The sequence below is a fragment of the Nicotiana tabacum genome, chromosome 1 (genome assembly GCF_000715075.1).
Source record: "Nicotiana tabacum cultivar K326 chromosome 1, ASM71507v2, whole genome shotgun sequence".
NCBI lineage: Eukaryota > Viridiplantae > Streptophyta > Magnoliopsida > Solanales > Solanaceae > Nicotiana > Nicotiana tabacum.
The window spans coordinates 141,817,638-141,842,634 of NC_134080.1; the positions used below are offsets into that span (position 1 = coordinate 141,817,638).

The 24,997-nt window shown below is 38.3% G+C and overlaps 1 protein-coding gene across 1 annotated transcript; it reads left to right on the forward strand.

Annotated features, from left to right (window-relative positions):
• Window positions 1-24,997, forward strand: LOC107761550 (uncharacterized). Its single transcript, XM_075253864.1, has 7 exons — window positions 1-760; window positions 1,049-1,312; window positions 23,072-23,588; window positions 23,659-23,858; window positions 23,946-24,058; window positions 24,149-24,289; window positions 24,724-24,997. The coding sequence occupies exons 1-7, from the start codon at window positions 245-247 to the stop codon at window positions 24,803-24,805; spliced, it is 1,833 nt and encodes a 610-aa protein (XP_075109965.1). The 5' UTR covers window positions 1-244; the 3' UTR covers window positions 24,806-24,997.

Consider the following 24,997-nt stretch of genomic DNA (forward strand, 5'->3'; position numbering starts at 1 on the left):
AATATTTCAAAAGGCACACGCTCTTCCTGAACCAGAGGATATGCCTTGAATAAAAGAAGAAAAATATCAGTCAATTTGGATGTTTGTAGAAAGATATTTTCCCTGGGATGGAAACATAAGTGTAGGCTAATAGTTCATTGAGTCAATTCTTATCTCTCCAAGCTTCTTATTTTTGTTCGAAAAGATCTCCTCTCAAAAGCTATTAAAAAGATATAAACAAGAGCGCCAAGTTCTCTGCATAGCAATGGCTTCCATTCCTACCCCATCACATTCTATTCAAACCACTAATACATCAAGAACCAACTTCCCTTGTCTACCAATAAATAAACCAATTCACAAGAAGTTACATATTTGCTTGAATAAATCTTCTCTTAGAGTAGAGTCTTGTAGCACTCCAAATTATAATGACGTTGTGGTGGATGAAGAAATGGATAAGATTAGACGGCTACAAAACGGATCCGACGTTCGTGGGGTTGCTTTGCAAGGTGAAAAAGGTCGAAGTGTGGATCTTACTCCGCCTGCTGTTGAGGCAATAGCAGAAAGTTTTGGTGAATGGGTGATTAGTGGATTGGAGAAGGAGAAAGATGTTAGGGTTTCTCTTGGAAAAGACCCTCGAATTTCGGGTAATATGTTGAGTGTGGCTGTATTTGCAGGGCTTTCTAGGGCAGGTTGCGTGGTGTTTGACATGGGACTTGCAACAACACCAGCTTGTTTCATGAGCACTATTCTTCCTCCATTTGAATATGATGCCTCAATAATGGTATAATATCTCTGCAATTCTGATGGATTGTATTACTGTTTCTCCGTCTTAGGGATTTTTTATTAATTTAATAGATATACACTAAGGGTACAAAAAATTTACCTTAATTGATTGATACCAAAATGAAGATTGCTACAACACCCTTGTTGGTTGATTTGTTGAATTGTTATTTTTATCAATTTCAGCCTTTGACTGAAAACTTCAGCTTTGTTATATTAAACTTAAACTTAGATTAGATTCTTCCAAAATTGAAAAAATAAAAGCTAAAGTATTGTGTTATGCATGCAGATGACTGCATCTCACTTACCCTACACTCGAAACGGTCTTAAATTCTTCACGAAAAAGGGAGGTTTAACGTCACCAGAAGTGGAGGAAATATGCGATAAAGCAGCTCGAAAATACGCAAACAGGTTTGCTAAAGTATCAACGACACTGCCAATAACGCCGACAATGGTGGATTTTATGAGCGCTTACGCGGAGCATCTCCGAGATATTATAAAGGACAGAGTGAACCACCCTTTCCATTATGCCACTCCTCTCACAGGATTTCAGGTTCTTCTCTTCTTCTTTCTCAACTCTTTCAAACTTCCTCTTCATTATAGGCTGTTTTTGTCGTTGTCAACATTTGTTGGAGTACTTTAGTTTGTTTTGTTTTCTTGCCTGCATGAGAGTAAGCCATGCATGCATAGCCACAGCAACCTTATCTAAGTACAGGGCCATATTGACCATAAAAGCTAAGGATTCGTTTTCATTAATTAAAAGCTGGACATGTATTTGGGCCTAGATCCCTTTTTGGGTTTTCTGCGGACCGTCACTCTAAGGCCCGTTTCAACATCAAATACTATTGAGACAAAAATGTGTAAATGGCATGGGGTAGCCACTATTTAAGGTGGTATTTATGTTTTATCCAGCACTTCTAATGTTGAGGAAAAATAGCCACTACTCTATTAAAATTAATATGAAAAGACATTTTTACCCTTTCTTCCATTGCTTTTCTTCTCAAACCCTCTTTTCTCACTCTGCATCGAATACATGGGCTCTGGTTTCTTGATTAAGAACTAAACAAGCTGGGCGTGGCTTTTGCAGAGGAAGTTAGTTCATTTAATCTATAATTTTTAGCTGGAAAATACAAGAAAAGGCAAAGGAAAGCACAAACAAGTGTTTCTCTTTTCTCTGTTTGAGATATTCACAAGCAAAAATTAGTGCAAATGGGGTCTTTGTTGAAAGAGGTTTTGAAGACACTTTGTGGAGTGAATTAATGGTCTTAGGCTGTTTTTTGGAAGCGGAAGATCAGTTGCCAGAATACCAATAGAGTTTTCATATTTAAATGAATCAAATTCTCTTTTGTTTTTTATGTGAGTCCTGAACTTAGAGTTGGAAGTTCTAAAATTAAGGATATTTGGTCCTTAACTTAGAGTTGCAAACATAGAAATTAAGGACATACAATCCTTAACTTAGAGTTACAAGTTCAAAGGTTAAGGACACTTGGTCCTGAAATTAGACTAACAAGCTCAAAAGTTAAGGACTATAGGTCCTGAACTTACAGTTACAAGTTCAAAAGTTAAGGACAATAGGTCCTAAAGTTTGAGTTCCAAGTTCAAAAGTTAAGGATAATAGGTCCTTAACTTTGAATTTCAAGTTCAAAAGTTAAGCACACTTGGTCCTTAACTTTGAGTTACAAGTTAAAAAGTTAAGGACACTTGGTCCTGAACTTCAAGTTTCAAGTTCAAAAATTAAGGACACTTGGTCCTTAACTTTGAGTTCCAAGTTCAAAAGCTAAGGACATTTGGTCCTGAACTTTGAATTCCAAGTTCAAAAGTTAAGGACACTTAGTCCTGAACTTAGACTTACAAGTTCAAAAGTTAAGGACACTTGGTCCTGAACTTAGACTAACAAGTTCAAAAGTTAAGGATTACAGTTACAAGATCAAAAGTTAAGGACAATAGGTTCTTAACTTTGACTTACAAGTTCAAAAGTTAAGGACGTTTGGTCCTGAAGTTTGAGTTCCAAGTTCAAAAGTGAAGGACATGTAGTTGTGAAAGCCTGAAGTTAAGTTCAAAAGTTAAGGACATATAGTCCTGAACTTAGAGTTCCAAGTTCAAAAGTTAAGGACATGTAGTCCTGAAGTCCTGAACTTAGAGTTCTAAGTTCAAAAGTTAAGGACATATAGTCCTGAAGTCCTAAAGTTAAGTTCAAAAGTTAAGGACATGAGTAGAAAGGTATTTTCGTCAGGGCAGTTAAAGTTTATTAAAGCAGTGGCTAAAGACTAAAAACATTTTAAACAGTGGCTTAAAAGTAACATGTGTTATTAGTGGCTAACCGTGCACTTCTCCCACAAAAATCAGGTGGCCACCCGCTGCAAACTTATAACATCCGGTAGCCATAAGATTTCAAATACATTTAGTAGCCTAAAAGACACTAGAATGGTTAGTATATGCAAATCCTAAAACACACTAACTCCAAAAATACTGTAACTACACCTCATCCCATCCACATTTCCTCTTCCACCATATATCAAACATCCGCACAAAAAGACTCCACCACTATCCCGCTGCACTGCACCGCAATCCAGGGTGGATCTATATAGAAGGATCGAGGTGCCATGCCACCCGGACACTCGTAATATATATAACACAAGTATGCCACCCATAGTAATAAAACAGGGCAAGGGGCCAATGGTTGTAAGTTTGGTTTTCCTCTTTATATGGGAGTTCGAATCCTAACTGATACACTGTTTAATGCTTTTTCCGCATGCTGCCTTTAGTATTCAAACCAACGACCGAATTGACAATGTGTGCACCGTAGCATGTTGGTTGGTGGCTTGATTTACTTATAGTGGTTGGGAGTTCGAACCACATATGTGATATTTTTTTGGCAAATATCTAGCGGAACCTTTATTGTTAAAAAATTATAGTTAAATAGAATTGAACCCCAGACCCTTCCTAATTAACTTAAGACTCAACTAACAAATATGCTATATGTCACCATCGTTGCCACCCATACCCCTATTAGAATGTATACAAAATAAACTTTTACAAAAAAAAAAAATCATAGCACAGATATTAAACCTCCCTTCAGCAAGTATAAGAAAATAAATCAATTAAATTCAAAGAATAAAATCTAAAAGAGAAAAGGAAAAAAAGAGAAAAGGAAAAAAAGAGTAAGAGTGTTTGTCAGAGAAAGATCATACACTTTACATACACATGAAATAATGATTATGCATTTTATATACATATTATAAGTTCTACATGCGCTGCATATAAGTATTGTAAAGTTCCGTAGCCTCTCGAAGATAAGTACACATGTCTCTGTACCGATCCGTAAGACTCTACTAAATTTTCTTATGACTGGTAGCACGTATGAACCTAGAGCTCCGATACTAACTTGTCACTACCCAAAATCTCCCCCGAGGAATCATGATGGCACCTAATCCTTATGACTAGGTAAGCCTAACACTTAGTGAATTAATAATTGATTTTAACCATCCAACTATTAAACATGAACAAGAATTTTTTAAACAAAGCCAACAATCCAAAGTAGATATATAACATCCCAAAAACCGGTAGTACAAGTCATACGCTCTACTGAGTTCACTAAAAAATCTCTAAATACAACTGTATAAATAAACAATACGAAGTAAAGTTCAGAAGGTGATTCCAAGGCCTGCGAACGCGACGATAGGTATGCCTTGAATTCTCCACAACAATACTCAATCAACTACCAAATGACCAATACGCTCTAAGGTACCTGGATCTGCGAAAAATATGCAGCAAGCGTAGAATGAGTACACCACAACGATACCTAATAAGTATCTAGACTAACATCGGTAGAGTAGTGATGGGGAACAGTCAAGACACTTACTAGACATAATAACTTGTACAAGTATGAATATAAAACTAAGAGGGAACAATATCAATATAAAGCTAAACATAGTTAGAATAAAAATACTGTTTACTGTGAAAATGGTAACAACAATTAAATTTATAAATGAGATTCTAAAATTACGTGATCTATTTTTATGCTAGTTGTTAGAGCAGATGATGCTAGGAATATGAAGTTTAATGATGAAATTCAAGCTAAAACTAGGTAGTAATCAAACCGAGGGGCCTGCTGCCTGGGTATAGGACTGGTCGATGGAGGACCTTGGGGTCGATACCTGGGCTCGATCTTGAGCTATCAGGGGTGGTCAAGAATGGGATAACAGTTAAGATATGATTAAACAAGGCTCTTTATGGCCAATATCAGGCAATAGATGAAGAACAAGTAAGAAAGCTATAAATGCTAAAGTGGCCTCGAGCGAGAGAGAACGAACAAATTAGAAAGAAGAGAGAGAAAGAGATATTATTGATCTTGTGGAGAAATAGTTGGAGAAACATCAGCCCTTTACAAAGTGGCATGGATTCCCCTTATATAGGAGATGGGATATAATATAGTACAGAGTGCATTAAATGCAAAGACTCGGAGATGGGACGGCTAGGCACGGTGCTAGTGTTTGCTGATTCTAGCTGCTCGCCTCGGGGATCCCCTGTCCTTGGAACCTTCGTTAGTCGCAGACGAATTCCCCATCCTCGGAATCTTTGTTGGGCCGCGGACGAACTTCGAAGGAAGGAGCTTGATCGTAATCCTACAGCCTCGAGGTGCTGATATGACTCCCCGAATGTACCTTAGCTGCGAGAAATAGACCCATCTGATTTCACCGCATACAGATAGTCTCCGTGTTTCCTAGAGTGAAGCAATAGGAAGCGATATTGATTGTCGTCTCAAGGTTATCATTGCCGTGACGTCAACCGTTTAAGAGCATTAAATGCCATGCCCTAGAGAACCGTTCAAAGCCGCCGTCAGATGCGGTAATCGAGAAAACCCACGAACTGCCATCGGCTCGTCTTTTCTGCTTCCCCAGCAATTCCTATAAATGCACCGGTTGCTTGATACTTCCCATTTTCACACCACTTATAAGCCCACGAGTCAGAATTTTGTATTTGGCACTCTTTCATCTTTTCATAGAAAGATTTGTACCATTGACATGGCTAGGACTTCCAGGACGGTTCCCCGATGGAACGACATTGCATCGTCGTCCCGATCACCTAAGGAAGAAACCAGATCGATTCTCACTTTGGAACAATGTACCCCACCTGATCTTGGCACGTCAAGGGATTTTAATGCCGATACTACGTCATCTATGCCGGGTTGGTAGAAGCATGTGTATCGATACGTTAGCGTTGTGATCGATATTAGCAAAGTGAGGGAGGACTGCCAATGGAGCAAGGCAATGGAGAACGATAATATTGCTGACTTTAAGGCTAGCTTCCTTTATGTATACACTTCTGCGACTGATACTAGGTGACACTTGGTGAGATCTACCCTTCTGGAGGATAGTGTTGATGCTTAGACATTTCACCGAAGGAGTTGAAGGTGAGGTTTTTACCCTTATTCATCTGATCGGAATGTACATCCCTCGATTGTATCGAGACTTAATCAAGCTCCGCCATCGGTCTAAAAAATCTTTTTTCACGAGCGTCGATGAGAGAAAAGACCAAGGATGGATGAGCAGGATTATCCGAGTTAGGACCTCGAATTTTATCCCGGCCTAGAGGATGCCCTTTTCGGAGAGGTGGAACGCCCGACGTAAGCGATTTTCCCTTTAGCCGCTTTTTGAATACTCTTTCGTTTGACATAATAATCTCTTTGTGCTTTCTACAGCCGCTGCTTGGCATCCAGAGGTGGTCCCAGATTTGTCGGGATGGATCGGGTGATTGAGCGAGAAATTCTCATACCGCTTCCGGTCTTGGACCGTCCTAGCTAAGAAGCATTGGGTGGACAAGAATCATGGTGAGGTTCCTTTATTGCATATGCTTAGTATTTTGTGTTTCCTTCTGAGCCCTTAGCGAAAGCTTATCGCGGTTATTGTGCTGGCGCAGGTCTTGGCGAGAATATGCATATGAGGCCGCCTCCTGATAGAGAAGCAGGAGCCTTGGATCCTGGCACGAGAAAGAAGAGGAAAAGTAGGGCAGCCATTATCTGTTCTACGGCAAAGAAAACCAAGTCACTCGAGCGCCAAGCCACTATCGGGACTGCTGCTCTAACCTCAGGGTCGAATCCTAATACCGAAGGAGAGGACGATGATGGAAGTCCGTTAAGGAGGAGAACAAGGCCAAGTGCGAGAGACTTGCAGGTGCCCTGGTCTGAGGCTGCTAAATCTGAAACAGTAGGCTCTGGTCGGGCTCATGGGCCGGGGCTTCTTGAAGAGGACATTGATGTAGCTTCGATTCACGCAGTCAGATTTGATGCGGCCTCTACTAGGGGGACTGTTGGTGTCAATCCTGAGGGAACAGAGCTCGGGTCCTTCTAGGAACGTGGGTTGCCACTTGGAGAAATCAGCGAACTGAACGACTTCATTTCGAACTTTCCGGTTTCATCAGGGGAACTGCGGGATGCCCACGGGATGATTGGCGCCACAGCTGGGACTCCTCCCAAGGGGGGAGACTTTATTGCCAACATTTTCGATGGCGTTATCGACAGATCTTATCTCAATATTCCTGGCATCGTTAAAGCGGCGGAGAAGTCCATGCAGCAGGTGATAGTTATTCCTTGCGCATTTCTTCCGTACTAAGGCGTCATTCATCATCTTTCTAACTTTTTTGTTGTGCCGTAGTGTAAGGAGATGTAAGACCATGCCATTCTCCAGCTTCGTGAGGAGCTTTCTTATCATGAAAAGGAGCGTAAGAAAGTTATTTCAAAGCTGCAGGATTCGGAGGCTCGCTCTGCCTGGGGAGATAAAGAGCTAGGAGAGCTTCGGGCCGCTTTGGAGACGGTGCTCTGGGAGAAGGCCAATCATGCTGTTCAGGTATTTTGCCTTACTCGTACCCGACTTTTTACCCAGTATTCACACACGTTCCGTATTCGTATATTCATTAACTTGCTCTTCTCCTATAGGTCAAGCAGAGTGGCTCACGGATTAATCAGTTGAATACGGAGATCTCCGGGGTGAGAGAGCGAAACAAAATAGTGGCCGGGGAATTGGTGACATATCGGGATCTTCTCACGGATACTCGTAGGGAGATTGCCGCTTTGACCGCGGCTAAGTCCGAGGACGAACGACATGCCGCTACTTATCGGGAGGATGCGACCACATCGCATATAATGGCTCGAGACATATCCATGGCAGTTGAGCAAAAACTAATCCGAGCTATCGAGCATGCCAGAGCGGAGGAGAAGAGAGAGACCCTGGAGGAACTCGGGGCTAGAGGCATCGACCTGTCGGATGATCTTAAAGAGGCCCGTGCAGTGGAGGAAAGATTGGAGCTTTTGATTTCCCTCGATAAGGGCGAAGACAATAGTGACGAGGAGTAGTCTCCGAGTCCCCCTTTTGCTTTGTATGCTGCCCCCTGGGAAATGGACAGTGTAAATGTGTTTTTTTTTTGTCAATGTATAAAAGGAGATTTCATTCTGTCAGTCCTTTTCCTTTCCCTTTTGCTTTTGTGTCCCAGCATCGACCCTTTGGGGCCTTCTATCTGGACAAACCGGGGCCTTGAAACTGTCCATGTCCCGTGGTTGAGTCGATAGCTCCTCTCGAACCGATGTTTATGACGCCGGGGGTCTCCCGAGGTCCCGCAGTTTTCTGAGACATGTGGGAGACGGAGTGACTCTGCCAGTACACTCCCCTAGGAGAGGGTGATGTTAACGTGGCCAGAATTAATTGGCCCTCTTGGGTAGGCGGGTAGTTGTCGTTTTGCCTCTATATATTTTCTCATCTGTCTCTTAAGCGGCGATTTTGCAGTTCTTGATAAGCCTATCTCCTCTGCAGAGCCTGGCGCTTTGTGCTAGTCCTTCTACTTCCCTATTTTAGAGAATTTTTGCTTGGATCCTCATCTTCTCCCCCCTATTCTGCCATAGTCATGGCCGCTGCTTTGACGCCTTATTATCGGTCGGAGAGGAGTCTCTCTTGTGCTACACATTCGGACGGCACCATCGGCTCGCCTATGATGTCGGGAGAGTGAGGCTCGGTGTACCCTGCCTCGAGGAGGGCTATCATACCGGGGAAACCTCCCAATGTTCTTGGCCATCCAGAGCATGTGTCGAGGATTATTTTATCGGCGAGGGAGGTAAACCTCGAGATGATCATAAAAAAATGTGGATGGGGGGAAGGCGCGATTTTGCAAGTACCTTCCCCCGAGGAGAGTGTCATGACATATTTTGAGGGATTCTTGAGTGTGTATATTCATGTTCTTGTGCCGGGTTCCCCGGATCGGGTTGTGCTTGATTTCTGTAGAAGATATCAAGTAACGTTGGCGCAGGTTCATCCTTTTCTTTGGAGAATAGTCTAGTCGATGAGATATTTTGTTGACAAGGTCGGGATAGAATTTACCCTCAGCTACCTCGTGAGGTTGTACCAGCCATTACTCTATCGGGGCCTAATTGCTCTTCAGCGTAGATCCACCCGAGCTCCTGTAATCGGAAGCGAGGAGGATGAGGACCGTGGATGGACGAATCGGTTCGTTCGAATCTGAACAACCAATGTTATCCTTGGAGAATTTTTGCCATTTCCTGAGAAATGGAACTTCACGCGTAAGTGCTTCATTTAAACTTGTAAAGCTAAACATAGTTAGAATAAAAATACTGTTTAGCATGAAAATGGTAACAACAATTAAATTTGTAAATGAGATTCTAAAAATACGTGATTTATTTTTATGCTAGTTGTTAGAGTAGATGATGCTAGGAATATGAAGTTTAATGATAAAATGCAAGCTAAAATGAGGCAGTAATCAAACCGAGAGGCCTGCTGCCCTGGTATAGGACTGGTCGATGGAGGACCTCGAGGTCGATACTTGGGCTCGATCTCGAGCTATCGGGGGTGGTCGGGAATGGGATAACAATTAAGATATGATTAAACAAGGACTTTTTATGGCCAATATCAGGCAATAGATGAAGAACAAGTAAGAAAGCTATAAATGCTAAAGTGGCCTTAAGCCAGAGAGAACGAACAAGTTAGAAAGAAGAGAGAGAGAGAGATATTATTGATCTTGTGGAGAAATAGTTGGAGCAACATCAGCCCTTTACAAAGTGGCATGGACTCCCCTTGTATAAGAGAGGGGATACAATATAGTACAGAGTGCATTAAATGCAATGACACGGGGATGAGACGGCTAGGCTTGGTGCTAGTGTTTGCTGATTCTAGCTGCTCGCCTCGGGGATCCATCGTCCTTAGAACCTTCGTTGGGTTGCAGACGAATTCCCCATCCCCGGAATCTTTGCTGGGCCATGGACGAACCTCGAAGGAAGGATCTTGATCATAATCTTGTAGCCTCGAGGTGCTGATATGACTCCCCGAATGCACCTTAGCGGCGAGAAATAGACCCCTCTAATTTCACCGTATACAAATACAATACTTGCAATGGGAACTAGAAGCAACAATTAGCAACAAGGAGCAAATAGGTAATAACGTCGTACACTAAGCAGATTGCAGTTTATGTCTAGTGAAACCAAGTAAGGAAGAACAAGTAACAATCCAATAATAAACTGCTCTCACACAAGTCACAAATTACAAATCCTAATAACTTGGCATTTTGTTATCACGACCCAGCCTGATGGTCCACGACAGGCACCCAGTACTTTGCTCAACCGAGTACCAATGTAACATATCTTTCTTATCACACTTTCATTGGCAAATGGGCCAAACGGGATGTCATGGGCTAACTAGAATAAACATAAGGGAATACTCAATATAGGACAACCCAACTTGATTTAAAACTTATACATGTGACATACGAGCCTATAAGACCAACATGATCATTTGTAAATTAAGCATAGGCCGACAAAGCCATACTAGTATCTATATACATGACATCTATCTACAAGCCTCTAAGAGTACATAAGTATCGTAAAGGTCGGGATTGAGCCCCGTCATACCAATCAATACATGTCCTAATTATACTAACCAAATAAGCAACTTCGGAGCAAATGGATTGCACCAACATCTTCCGCTGAATTGATAGCCTACTTGGAGGACTCTCGAGCTATCTATCGGGATCTGCGGGCATAAAACATAGCATCCCCAGGCAAAAGGGACGTCAGTACAAATAATGTGCCAAGTATGTAAGGAATGAAAATCAGTAAATAATAGACATGAGAGAAACATGGAGTAAAAGACTCGACATGTATGTCTAAACAACTCTTCAAATCATTTAATATCATAATGTCATGCATATGTGTATAAATTCCATGCCATGCATAGGTATATGCATTCATAACATCATCAAGCCTCTGAGGGCATCCCATCATATCATCTTGGCCGCTGTGGGCAAAAAAAAAAATAATGTATACCAGCTGATAAGGTGGTGGTGCGTATATAATGCCGTAACCTTTTCCCATATCCCGTATCCCATATACATGTAATATACATATATACACGTATATAACTCCATCTGGTGATGGGTCAATAATGCAATGCATGAGAAGTACGTCAATAAAATCTTTCGAAATGTCATAAGAACATTGTGTCTTTGAATAATATCATGAAATAAACTTTTTCAACTTACGTATTTTCTGAGACACATGAACAGACGATAGAATAATATGATACATGGGGAATCAAGAATATAAGTATATCTAGCATTTCTATGAATATAGTCATTTATGGAAGTCGTACATTTGCTCGTTTCGTTTGCATCGTATGGATCATGCCAAAAAGAAAGAAGGGATAGCCTTAACATACCTTAGTTGATTCTCTTGACTATCCCTCTAACACACGTTAATTGCGACGAAACACGTAACGACGAGATCGAAATAGGGAACAATCCGTATGAAATGCTCAAAGCAATAACGTTGCTATTGCAAAATCATCTTTGTTAAAACTCTTTCTCAAGAGATTTAGAATCAATGTTATGTAATGGAAAGCTTGCTGAATATCTTCTTAAGCGTTAAGGAATAACGTTACATAGAAATGGAAAGCTTGGTTGAACTCTCTTAGAAAGAACGTTACTATGTTCTTTTCTTAAGAGATTTGAAGATAATGTTGAATTTGGAAAGTTATCCTTAATTATTAAGTAGGCCCCACATGTATAGCTTTGTGTCACCTAAGTTCTTCAAGTGTGACACCTTTCATTCCTAATATAGGAGTCACAAATCTTGGAATGAGGGCTACCAGTTTTTGGCTTGGTCTTTATCCAAAGACTTTAGTTAATCAACCAATAATTAATAATTAACTTGTTAATTTCCCCATTAACCAATAATAAACCAATTATCCACATAATTAAGAATCATCTTAGATTATTTAAAATACTACTCACTTTTAACACATCTTATACACCTTATTATCATGGTCATGTGGTACCTTCTATGGCACTAGTCCATAAATATTGAGTATTATAGCTCAGACCGTATTTTATCCCAAAACGTCAAACTTTGACGAAACTCATTTTCTTTGATTCGTTTACCCTCTAACCTTCACGAATTTACTTATCAATTATTTGAAATAACATAATACTTATAACCTCAAAAACAATCTCATTCCCGAGCTTATATCAATTTACTCATGGCGTACTTTTATGTACGAAAATATGGGATGTAACATCATTCCCCCTCTTTGGAACATTAATCCTCGAATGTTGACTGGTGCACTTATCATTTTCATAGTCTAAGTCTTCCGAATACTTTATTACTCTCCTTGCCATCTAGGCAACTATTCTCTGAATAAATCCAAAGGCCAGGGCATTCCCCTATTTAGGCCTCTTTCTCGCACCACGACTTATGGTCGGAAGCCTTCCAGTCTCGTAACTGTTGCTACCTTCTATCATGCAGCCTGTATGACTCTGACCTTGTAAGTGAGCTTATGCATCTCTTCTTTCATTTTTCCTCCGATTTTTAGCCATTACTGAAGTTCTTCGTTCGGTATTTTGTTGAACTTACGAATATTGCTATATCTTATTTCATAGACCCGGTTATCCATCCATATGACTTTACTGCATCTAAGTAGGTCATACTATACCATAACTCTTACCTCGATTTCTCGTTACTGAGGTCTACTACCAAATTCCAGGTTACTTTCATTGCTTATCCAATATGTATAAATCTATGTCCTTTAATGCTTCCACATTACTGTTCATCTTAAGAATGACGACCTAATCTCATCTCATACTTTATAACTTTATCCATCCATTGTTAATTCACCTCAATATTGATCTATAATCTACCCCTGCTAACTTAACCTTTTCTATAACACTGCTGCTAGGGTTCATGTCTCATCGGGGAACATCTGAAAAGATTAGACTGATCCTCCTGGGGCAATACCATACTTTCATAACCGTATCTCATAACATCCTAGTGCAATTCACCTTACGTGGGTATTTTAATCCCGTCCAGTTCATGATATCCCTTTCTTTTCTTCGTCAGATCGTTACTCAATTGAAGGCCCAAACGTCATCCTTTATCTATCACAATTACACCCTCATTCTATTACCAGGGCAACATTCCATCTCTTCTAAATGCTATTAGTCTTAGACTTCTTGAGTTCATTCAGGATATAGTGAGCTTTGTGAAGCCAACTTCTCTTCTTGTTTTCATGGGCTTAATCCTGAGGACTTATTCATTTTCATTACCTTCTCACTCACCCTTTCTTATCCTTACTCATGTCTTCTAGAACCTTGTCGCTTCACCATATAATAACTTGCGACCTACATATCTATTTATATTACTTGCAAACTTTCAACTTGCTTGCATCATATATTTCCTTATGACATTTTGGAACATCAAGCGAGATATCATATCATCTCTAACTCTTCTTTACTCTCTTAGTCAGGCTTTTTGATACCTATACCATAGGCTAGAAGATATGCTATTGACGATACCGCTATTATTCCTAGATACTGAATCCCCACGCTTCTAGCTTTTTATCCAAAGTATGGACTATTCACAATCTTCTACCTTTGAGTATCTTGTACGTTGTTCACATTTACTTTACTTACCTTAAAATCTCGCATCGTATCTTCTATCTCTTTCATGACCTCCCTTCCACCTAGGTGTAATTCACGTCCATAACTTGAAGCTTTATTATAATACTTGCACCTCTGGTGCATACACAATCTAGTGGGAGCTTCGCACTGACTTCTAATAAGGCTGGTACTTTTCTAACCAGCTTTATCATAGGGTCGTTATAGAATATGGTTGTTGTACTATCCCTCTTGTACCTATAATATTAAGAGTAATTCTGCAATATTCTCAATCACGAATTCTATAATTTTCTGGGTCCAATAATCAGACTCCTGATTTACTTCATTGATGTAACTCTTTAGTCTCCTCTTCCTTCTGATCAGCCTTTATGTAGGCTTAAGTTATCTTCCGATCTGCAGCTCATGGTGTTACTTTAGCCCTTTATGGACGCTATGGAATATTTAGGATACAATCTTCTAACAATTCAATCCTTTGTCTATGACTTGGACTCAATCCTTTCTTTTAACTTATATCGGAGTCTTTTACAACTGTATGATTGTCAACATATATGCTGCATGGGTAATACTCCGAAATCTTAAGTGCATTCATAACGTAACTAACTCTGGATCATTTATCGAATAATTCCTTTTGTTCCTTCTCAACTTTCCTTAAATGAAAGCAATTGCTTTTCCTGGTCGTTCTGCCACTTGTTGCATGAATACTTGGCTTATCTTAGTGCCTACACATGCCGGAAAGTTTATTTTTTTCTTTTGTGCAACTCATATGATTTCGACCATTACTTTTGGGTTCACATTCTACTCATTAGCAACGATAGGTGTCAGACCACTTTCTTATGGAGTGCATACAATGTTGTAGTGAGACTGCTATTAGAAGACCATTTTATCTTCTAGTTACTATGTTTAGGTTGAAGCTTTCTTTCTTATTTCCTTAACTAGTCTTTCATTGTAGTACTTAGGGAGGACCTTCTGGCTCTTGTAAAGTTACAAGCTTGTTATATTGCTTAATCGACAGAATTTTTGATGTTCGTACTTACCTATAGTTATCCTTTGTTACTTACCTCCACACTCATGTGCTCGTACGGTTGCTTCTGAACTGAAGTTTTACCTGTCTTCCCAGTGGGACTCTCTTTTATTTCCATAACACTCATACGGTATCTTTAACTACCCCAACTCCTATATGAGTATTTCTCAAGGTCATGATGTCATATCTATGAGACTGAATTTCCCATGTTGGGGTTCATTATGTTTATCTTGCACGATCTATTGATTTGTCTGTATCCTCTTGTCTAGTCATATTAGTCCCTTCCTGAATCAACTACTACTACTCGTTGGCCCATTCTCATATCAATATTCCGCGTAGTTTTTCTTGGGTCATTTTCTTTGTCTTAACTTACTTCTCACACTAGCTCCGTATCTATCAATAACAATCTCGGGCAGGGACCCTTACTTCCTCTTCTTGACATCGTGTTTGCATAATGTTCTGGAATTGCAACATACCTGTAGGATTTGGATAAGTGCAATCTTATCCCTTTCTCAGTCTTATCGCATTCTTCCTTTATTATTCCATAGTTACTACAACCACATAATTCTGACTTAATGCCACATCACTCCATATTCCCCCCTTTAGGGAAGTACTATTTAGTGCTATGATGATCTACATATAGATGTTTTATCTCTTTGGCATCTTTTCACATCATTGATAACTTTTACTCGCCTTACAGTAATCCTTCTGCACTAAGGATAACAAAATTCCTTACTCACGAGGGTGACACTTAGTGTAACTGGCACACTTAGTCCTTTATGATTAACTTTGCTCACATCACTTGCTTTAGGAAAGCGTCTTCCTGAATGACCTTTAAGGGTTATTCTTATGTCGTCCATTCTATTATTGCCGGAACGCAATATGAAATTCTCATGGTGCCGACTATTATCAAATCACTCAGTCCCCAATTCATGTTTAGTTTACCTTGTTCACTAGCCCATACTAATTTCTTATTACTTTGGGGTCTAACTTTTTCTTCTGGTAATCACGTTAGAGTCGCGAACTTATTTCTTGAAATGAGGATATGACTTTATGGCCTATACTATTTTGTTGTCTCAAGGCCTGTTACCTTTCGTCTTTTCCTTCACTTGACTATAGACTCTGTAATACTGTCATCATTTTCATTTTCTTCTTTTTCTACCGTTGTCATTTATGTAATCACATCTTACTTATAATGCTTCACTAGCTCTTTTCTTATTTTCCACTAACATCTATGTCTATCACTTTATTCGAAAACTCGAACAAGACATTCTTTTTCTTTTAGCCCCCCTTGCTCCATCCATTGGATTTTTGAATTGCCTAACATTCTTTCTCTATTAGGGACGAGAGCCATACTAAGATAATATTTATCCCTTCAAGGCTTCCAGTTCCTATATTTGTAATATTCATATCTGGCTATACTATTGTAGAGTTCATCATCTGGGTGTCTCACAAGGAGATCTGTTAGCACATTTGCAATATACTTCGGAAATGTCAACTAACAAAAATAATCCATCCACCGTTTTGGGTCACCCTAACCCCAGCCGGATCCTGATATCCGTCCTTCTCTTATACTACTTCTGTTAGCTTCCATATGGCATAAATGAGATGGGTGTGGCTAATTATACATACCTTTATTACAATTGAAGTTAACTCAAAATGTTTATATTTCTCTGCTTGAATTGTAGATAATGTTCATCTCTACTAATTAGGTACCTCGTACACCTCCTCACCTTGCTTCTTTTACTTGTTGAAACTTATACTTCCTGATTCTTTCATTGCTTTTTACCCTAAGAGTGGATAGGCATTCTTGCCTTAAGGATCCTTATCAAGAAGCTTACACATCTTATATACATATGATCTGCTGAATACCTCATATTTATCCATCATAAGCATGATTGCAAAAATTGAGTTCCTCTGATTCAACTCTTTCACAACCACATGCAATCTTTTACCAACCGTCTTTCTAGATGTAGGCATCGTCGTATTATGAATAAGATAGAGTTTAGGAAATTGAGTTCTTACAACTGAGCTCTATCACACGATCTAGAGTAAGAAGAAAGAGTGACAACCCTAAATGCCTTGTAGCCTCCTACCTATAGGTGTGGTGCACAACACACCCATAAACAAGACTCTACTACAGACGGCTTGTAGACTCCCTAGGATAGAACTGCTCTGATACCACTTTTGTCACGACCTAACCCGATGGGCCGCGATGGGTATCCGGTACCTTGCTCAACCAAGTACCAACGTAACATATCTTTCTTATTACACTTTCATTGGCAAATGGGCCGTCATGGGCTAACCAAAATAAACATAAGGGAATACTCAATATAGGACGACCCAACCTGATTGAAAAACTTATACATGTGACATACAGGCCTATAAGACCAACATGATCATTTGTAAACTAAACATAGGCCGACAAGGCCATACAAGTATCCATATACATGACATCTGTCTACAAGCCTCTAAGAGTACATAAGTATCATAAAGGTCAGGACTGAGCCCCGCCATACCAATCAATACATGTCCTAATTATACTGACCAAATAAGCAACTCCAGAGCAAATGGAGCGCACCGACATCTTCTGCTGAGCTGATAGCCTACTTGGAGGACTCTCGAGCTGTCTATCGGGACCTGTGGGCATGAAACATAGCATCCCTAGGCAAAAGGGACGTCGGTACAAATAATGTACCGAGTATGTAAGGAATGAAAATCTGTAAATAATAGACATGAGATAAATATGGAGTAAAAGACTCGACATGTATGTCTAAATAGCTCTGTGAATCATTTAATATCATAATGTCATGCATATACGTATAAATGTCATGACATGCATAGGTATATGCGTTCATAACATCATCAAGCCTCTAAGGGCATCCCATCATATCATCTCGGCCACTGTGGGCAAAATCATCAACGTATACCAGCTGATCAGGTGGTGGTGCGTATATAACGCCGTAAACTTTTCCTATATCCCATATACATATAATATACATATATACGCGTATATAACGTCATCTGGTCATGGGTCAATGTACATGTATATGTGAATGCAATGCATGAGAAGTACATCCATAAAATCTTTCGGAATGTCATAAGACCATTGTTTCTTTGAATAATATTATGAAGTAAACTTTTTCAACTTACGTATTTTCTGAGACCCATGAACAGAATATAGAATAATATGACACATGAGGAATCAAGAATATAAGTATCTTTAGCATTTCTATGAATAGAGTCATTTATGAAAGTTGTACATTTGGTCGTTTTGTTTGCATCATATGGATCATGCCAAAAGGAAAGAAGGGATAGCCTTAACATACCTGAGTCGATTCTCTTGACAATCCCTCTAACACAGGTTAATTGCGACGAAACACGTAACAACGAGATCGAAATATGGAACAATCAGTATGAAATGCTCAAAACAATAACGTTGCTATTGCAAAATCATCTTTGTTGAAACTCATTCTCAAGAGGTTTAGAATCAATGTTATGTAAAGGAATACGTTACATGAAAATGGAAAGCTTGGTTGAACTCTCTTAGAAAGAACGTTACTATGTTCTTTTCTTAAGAGATTTGAAGATAATATTAAATTTGAAAAGTTATCCTTAATTATTAGGTGGGCCCCACATGTCTAGCTTAGTGTCACCTAAGTTCTTCAAGTGTGACACCTTTCATTCCTAATATAGGAGTGACAAATCTTGGAATGAGGGCTGCCACGTTTTTGGCTTGGTTTTTATCCAAAGTCTTTAGTTAACCAACCATTAATTAATAATTAACTTGTTAATTTTCCCATTAACCAATAATTAACCATTTATTCACATAATTAAGAATCATCTCAAATTATTTAAAATACTACTCACTTTTAACTCACCTTATACACCTTACTATCATGGTCATGTGGTAAATTTTATAGCACAAGTCCATAAATATCGGGTATTATAGCTCGGACTGTATTTTATCCCAAAATGTCAAATTTCGATGAAACTTATTTTCTTTGATTCGTTAACCCTCTAACCTTCACGAATTTGCTTATCACTTATTTGAATAATGTAATACTTACCACTCAAAAATAATCTCATTCCCGGGCTTATATCAATTTACTCATGGCTTACTTTCATGTACGAAAACATGGGGTGTAACACTTGTGCCCACATTAAAAATCACAACCGCATGGACAACTCACGTGCTGCACAGATGACTCATATGCCAATACCATTAATACCTCATATCTGAATGGAGAACTCAAGTGCTAACAATTACAATACCCCATACCCGCATAAACAACTCACGTGCCAATAGTAACAATAGCTCATATCCGCACGGACAACTCACGTACCAATAGTACAACTCACGCACAGAAGACAAGTATATAAGAATATATGTAAATGATCAATGGATATCAAGGTTCATATTCCCGGACTGATATAAGTGACCGATTAAGGTGTATTCTTGTGCAAATGTACTATCACAACTCGAGTCAACAAGTAAGATCAGAGACAACGTATGACACATTGGAAACAACACAGCAAAACCCGTGATATGCATGACTCATACAAGAAAGGCACACCACCACACAAATATCATCAATAACAATTGCCCTAGGCATTCACAAATCATCCCCAACATAGCCCCCATTCTCTCGCCGCGCGCGCAACGCCTTGTCGTGCCACACGCGCATAACAATTATCCTATCTTGTCTCGCCACATGCACAAACCCCAACATATATATCCCTCCTTGTAATGTCACATGTGCAAATATGAATAATAATAATAGCACAGAAAACTCACGTGTGAAAACCTCGACAATCCTCTCAACAATACTATATGTGCCAAAAGAATAACAACATAACATAACAACCCACACCACATGTTCCCATATACCACAATATTTCCACAACAACAATTTCAATACCACAACACACATAACAATTATCCTATCTTGTCTCGCCACATGCACAAACCCCAACATATATATCCCTCCTTGTAATGTCACATGTGCAAATATGAATAATAATAATAGCACAGAAAACTCACGTGTGAAAACCTCGACAATCCTCTCAACAATACTATATGTGCCAAAAGAATAACAACATAACATAACAACCCACACCACATGTGCCCATATACCACAATATTTCCACAACAACAATTTCAATACCACAACACACATAGCCCATGGTTCAACAACTTCGAGTACAACAAGAATACCGATAAACAAGGTACGTTAAGCAAATCAACATAAGAATGACAACAATACAATGAAATGGAAGAATAAGCTCAATGATGAAATACATACAAGTAATAATGACTTCAATTAAGTATAATCAACAGCGAAAGAGAAAACATGTAATGATAACTTTGATTAAGGATAATCAACTATGGAAGAGATAACATGTAATAATAACTTCAGTTAAGGATAATCAACTACGGAAGAGTTAACATGTAACAATAAAAGAGCAACAATTACAATTAAAGCATGTATGAGTATATTTGGAAACAAAAGATAGGACATGAACCAACATGTTCAAATAAGGCATATAAGAGTGAATTTAACAATGGAGGGCATAACACGATAGAGCACCTTCGATTTAGTGTGCATAAGGATCCTAAGAGTTAAAATCGGATAAATTTCCACATATAAAGCCGTGTACACACTCGTCACATTGAGTACACGTCTTTCACGTACTTTAAATAGTGCAAACAAAACAATCCCTATGGGGTAGTTTCCCGCTCAAAAATTTAGGCACGATACTTACCTCAAAAGCCCTCAATCAATACTCTAAAATAGCTTTTCCTTTACAATTCACCTCTGCTCGGCTCAAATCTAACCAAAATCGACTTATTAACATCAAATATTGCAAGAGAAATCAATTCCAATAAATAAAACTATGATCTTTGCATAATTTCTCAAAAGTCAACCCAGACTTGCCCGGTCAACACCCATGTCCAAGGGTAGATTTCCACTACCCATAACCCCACGAGTCTGTATATGTGTTTTGTTTAAAAATTCGAGTCCAAATCGACTCTCAAAAGTCAAATTCTCATTTTTCAAATCTTCGAATAAAATTCTCAAAATTTCACTTTGACGTTCACAAATTTGATGCTAAATCTCATATATAATCATGTCAAATAGTTAGAAATTTATCAAAATCACTTACCCAATGATTATAGATGAAAATCCCTCTTCAATGTTGCCTCCTACCAAGCCTAGGGTTCAAAGATATGAAAATGAGACTAAAATCCCGTCCCTTAGCTCTTATGTCTAGTCGCAGGTGTAGCAAATGCGACATAGGGTTTGTAAATGCGAGCCCCGCAAATGCGAGGAAATGATCGCAAAAGCGAATATCCTCACACCCCTGGTGTTGTTGCCAATGCGACAAATAGTTCGCAAATGCAAACTTTGGTTATTTGAAAAAAGCGACCACTTGGTCGCAAAAGCGATCCCTCCCCCAGCCCAGACCATTATTGCAAATGTGATAGGGAGTTCACAAATGTGAACCCTTCAGGCCACAGAGTACATCGCAAAAGTGAAGAAGAACTCGCAAATGCGATATTTCTCGCAAATGTGATATCAGAACACCAGCAAAATCTGAACCTTTCCGAAATGCGTCCAAAACTCACCCGAGCCCTCAAGACTCCAAACCTAACATCAGTACCAGTCTAAGAACATAACATGAACTCGCTCGTACGATTAAATCATCAAAATAACATTCGAAACCATGAATCGGACTTCCAAAAACATACATGAAATCAACATGAAACTCAAGAACTTCTGAAAACACAACCGCACGTCTGATTCCTACAAGTCAACTCGGAATAATGTCAAACATTGCAGACAAGTTTGAAATGAAAAAACGAACCTATTCCAAGCCCCGAAAGGGAAATTCAAACATGAAAGCTATGAATTAATCAACATACGACCAAACTTATCAAAATTCTAAACCTTTAAATTGTCAACTTTCGGTAAAATAACACATATCAACCTACAGACCTCCGAAAATTTTGGACATACGCCCACGTCCAAAATCACGACACGAACCTATCAGAGCCATCAAATATCATTGCGAGGTCTTTTTCACAAAATTCAAACCTCGGCCATCATTTCCAACTTAAGCTTCTAAAATAAGAATCACTCATCAAAATAGATCCCGAATCATCCGAAAATCGAATCCGACCATGAACGCAAGTCATAATACACAATATAATGCCACTCAAGACATCGAACCATTGAACGTAATATTAAAGCTCAAAATGACCAGTCGAATCATTAAAAAATGAAGAAAAAGACACAAAGAAATTAAGTACCTAAAATTAACTACTTAAACATGGGTGAGGGTTTGTTTAAATTAGTTAATTTCTTTGTTTCTATTTTTTTAAAATCATTTTCGATTTTCTTTTTTAAAATAAAAAGTATATTTCTTCATTAAAATTTAGACAATATTATTAACAACAATAGAATAAAATTTAAAATAATAAATTTTTTTAAGAGTAATAAAATATATATCTTCTATTATATTTCAAAAAGAAAATAGCAGGTAAAAATATTAAAAAAGTATAATAAAAATTTATATTAATAAGGAAATTATCCTAAATATTGGATAATATAATAAAGAAAAATATAGAACAAAAATGTTATTCGATAACTATATAAGTCCCTTTAATTTACTAGGGATTTTATTCATTAAAATTCAAACAATATTATTGAAAATATATAATAGAATAAATTTAAAGTTAAAAATTATTTCAATAATAATAAAATATATATCTTCTATTATATTACAAAAAGAAACCAAGCAGACAAAAATATTAAACAAAGTATATGCTAATAAAAATTTCTATTAACAATGTAATAATACTAAATATTGGATAATATATTAAAGAAAAATACAAAACAAAAAAGTTATTCAATGACTATATAAATCCCTTTAATTTAATAGAGATTTTATTATTGGGTATTATCATATTGACAAATAAGATGACATTTGAAATTTATTAAAGCAATATGATCTAATATGTTCAAACAAGCCCGATCATAATTTAATTAATATTTTTTAATATTGATCGTACATCGCGCGAGTACGACTACTAATTTATACAAAATGGTAAATGATCTTCTATGATCATTAATCATAGAAATAGAAATGAAGCGTTAATCCTTACCAACTTTATCTGGTTGCTCCTCGCAACAAACATGTATAAACCGTTTCACGAAGTATGTGTCTCTCCAAATTTTCGATAGTTAGCTCTGGGCCGTCCGGTAAAAAGTAACGCGTGTAGTAGGTTATTTTGGCTAAAAATTTATTTTTTGTGAAGTGACGAATGGTGGAAAAATGCAGGTTATTGTTAACGCGGGAAATGGATCAGGAGGGTTCTTTACATGGGATGTGTTAGACAAGCTGGGTGCAGATACATTTGGCTCTCTCCACCTAAATCCAGATGGAATGTTCCCTAATCACATTCCTAACCCGGAGGACAAGACAGCCATGGCTTTAACCAGAGCCGCGGTGCTAGAAAACAAGGCTGATCTGGGCATTGTTTTCGACACAGACGTGGACCGGAGCGGCGTTGTGGACAGTGAAGGAAATCCCATTAATGGTGACCGGCTCATTGCACTTATGTCAGCAATTGTTCTCAAGGAACACCCTAGTACAACCATTGTAACTGATGCTCGCACGAGTATGGCCTTAACTAAATTTATTACGAAAAAAGGAGGTCAACATTGCTTGTATAGAGTTGGTTATAGGAATGTGATTGACAAGGGTGTCAATCTTAACAAGGATGGCATTGAAACACATCTCATGATGGAAACCAGTGGCCATGGTGCTTTGAAAGAAAATCACTTTCTTGATGATGGTAAGTTTATTTTTGCATGCATGGTTAATTCCATTTTATGCCTTAATTCTTTTAAATCAAAACATTGCAGGTGCATACATGGTAGTCAAAATTATAATTGAAATGGTAAGAATGAAGCTTGAGGGATCAGAAGGCGGCATTGGAAGTCTTATAGAAGATCTTGAAGAACCATTGGAGTCGGCAGAAGTCAGAATGATTGTTCTTTCTGAGCCTAGAAATGCTAAAGCAAAAGCAGTTGAAGCCATCGAAGCATTCAGAACCCATATTGAGGTACATCATATCTCTTTATTAGTTGGAGTAACAAATTAAAGAGAGGCAAAATGAATATTATAGAAATGTGTGTTCGTTCACCTGTAGCAAGGAAGCTTACCAGGATGGGAACTTGACGCCTGTGGAGACTGCTGGGTAAGTGATGGTTGTCTTGTGGACACTAATGATGATCCTGCTGCAATTGATGCTTTTATGTACAGGTATATTTATACAAGATTGTAATTTTAAGAAGATTAACACTATATATACTTTTCCCATTTTTTCATTTGAAAATGTTGATTACAATTCAGGGCCAAAGTTTCAGATGAACAAAATGGGGAACATGGATGGGTTCACCTTCGACAAAGTATCCACAATCCAAATATTGCTGTTAATCTACAATCCACGATTCCTGGTGGATGTCAATTCATGGCAAAAGTTCTAAGAGATCGGTATGCTCTTTTGCCCTCTTGTATAAAGAGTTTAACTAACGTGCACAAATAGTGTATTACTTCCTCAATTTCCTCTTCTTTTTTGTTTTTGTGTCTACGACTAAAAAGAAAAAGTGTGTCAAATAATATGAGACAAAATGAACAGTTTTTTACATAATTAACTTACAACAATATATCTATTCATAATAAACACGATATGATAATCATGAAATTACGATAACTGACCTGCTATAATCACTTAAATTCGCTCCCTCGTGTAAATAATTTACACTATAAATTAAATTCTTTCTTCTCTCAATTGAAAAAAAGTTAATTTGTTTCATATATACATCTTGTTTTCAATTTCGCTGCCTTTTTCTTCTTTTGTTTCCTTTTGGCATTGGTTGCTGATTTAAAACTTTGGCTGATTATGCATTTCTTATCTGATCTTTTAGGTTTCTCTTGCCAAGCGGGATGGATAAAATACTCGATATCAGTCAAATCGATAAGTATGCTAGAAATGGAAATCTAAGCTAAGATGCTTAAAGTATGCTTAGATTAAGATTTGAGTTATATCAGTAATGTACAATACAAGATTTTAGCTACGTCGTATTCCGTGGACAAAAAATGAAAAGAAAACGACAGAAGAAGAAGTAAAAGGGCGTGACAGTGTATTCTTCCGCAATGGACTAAGGCTATTCAATTAATTTACCGCTTATACTTCTTCCA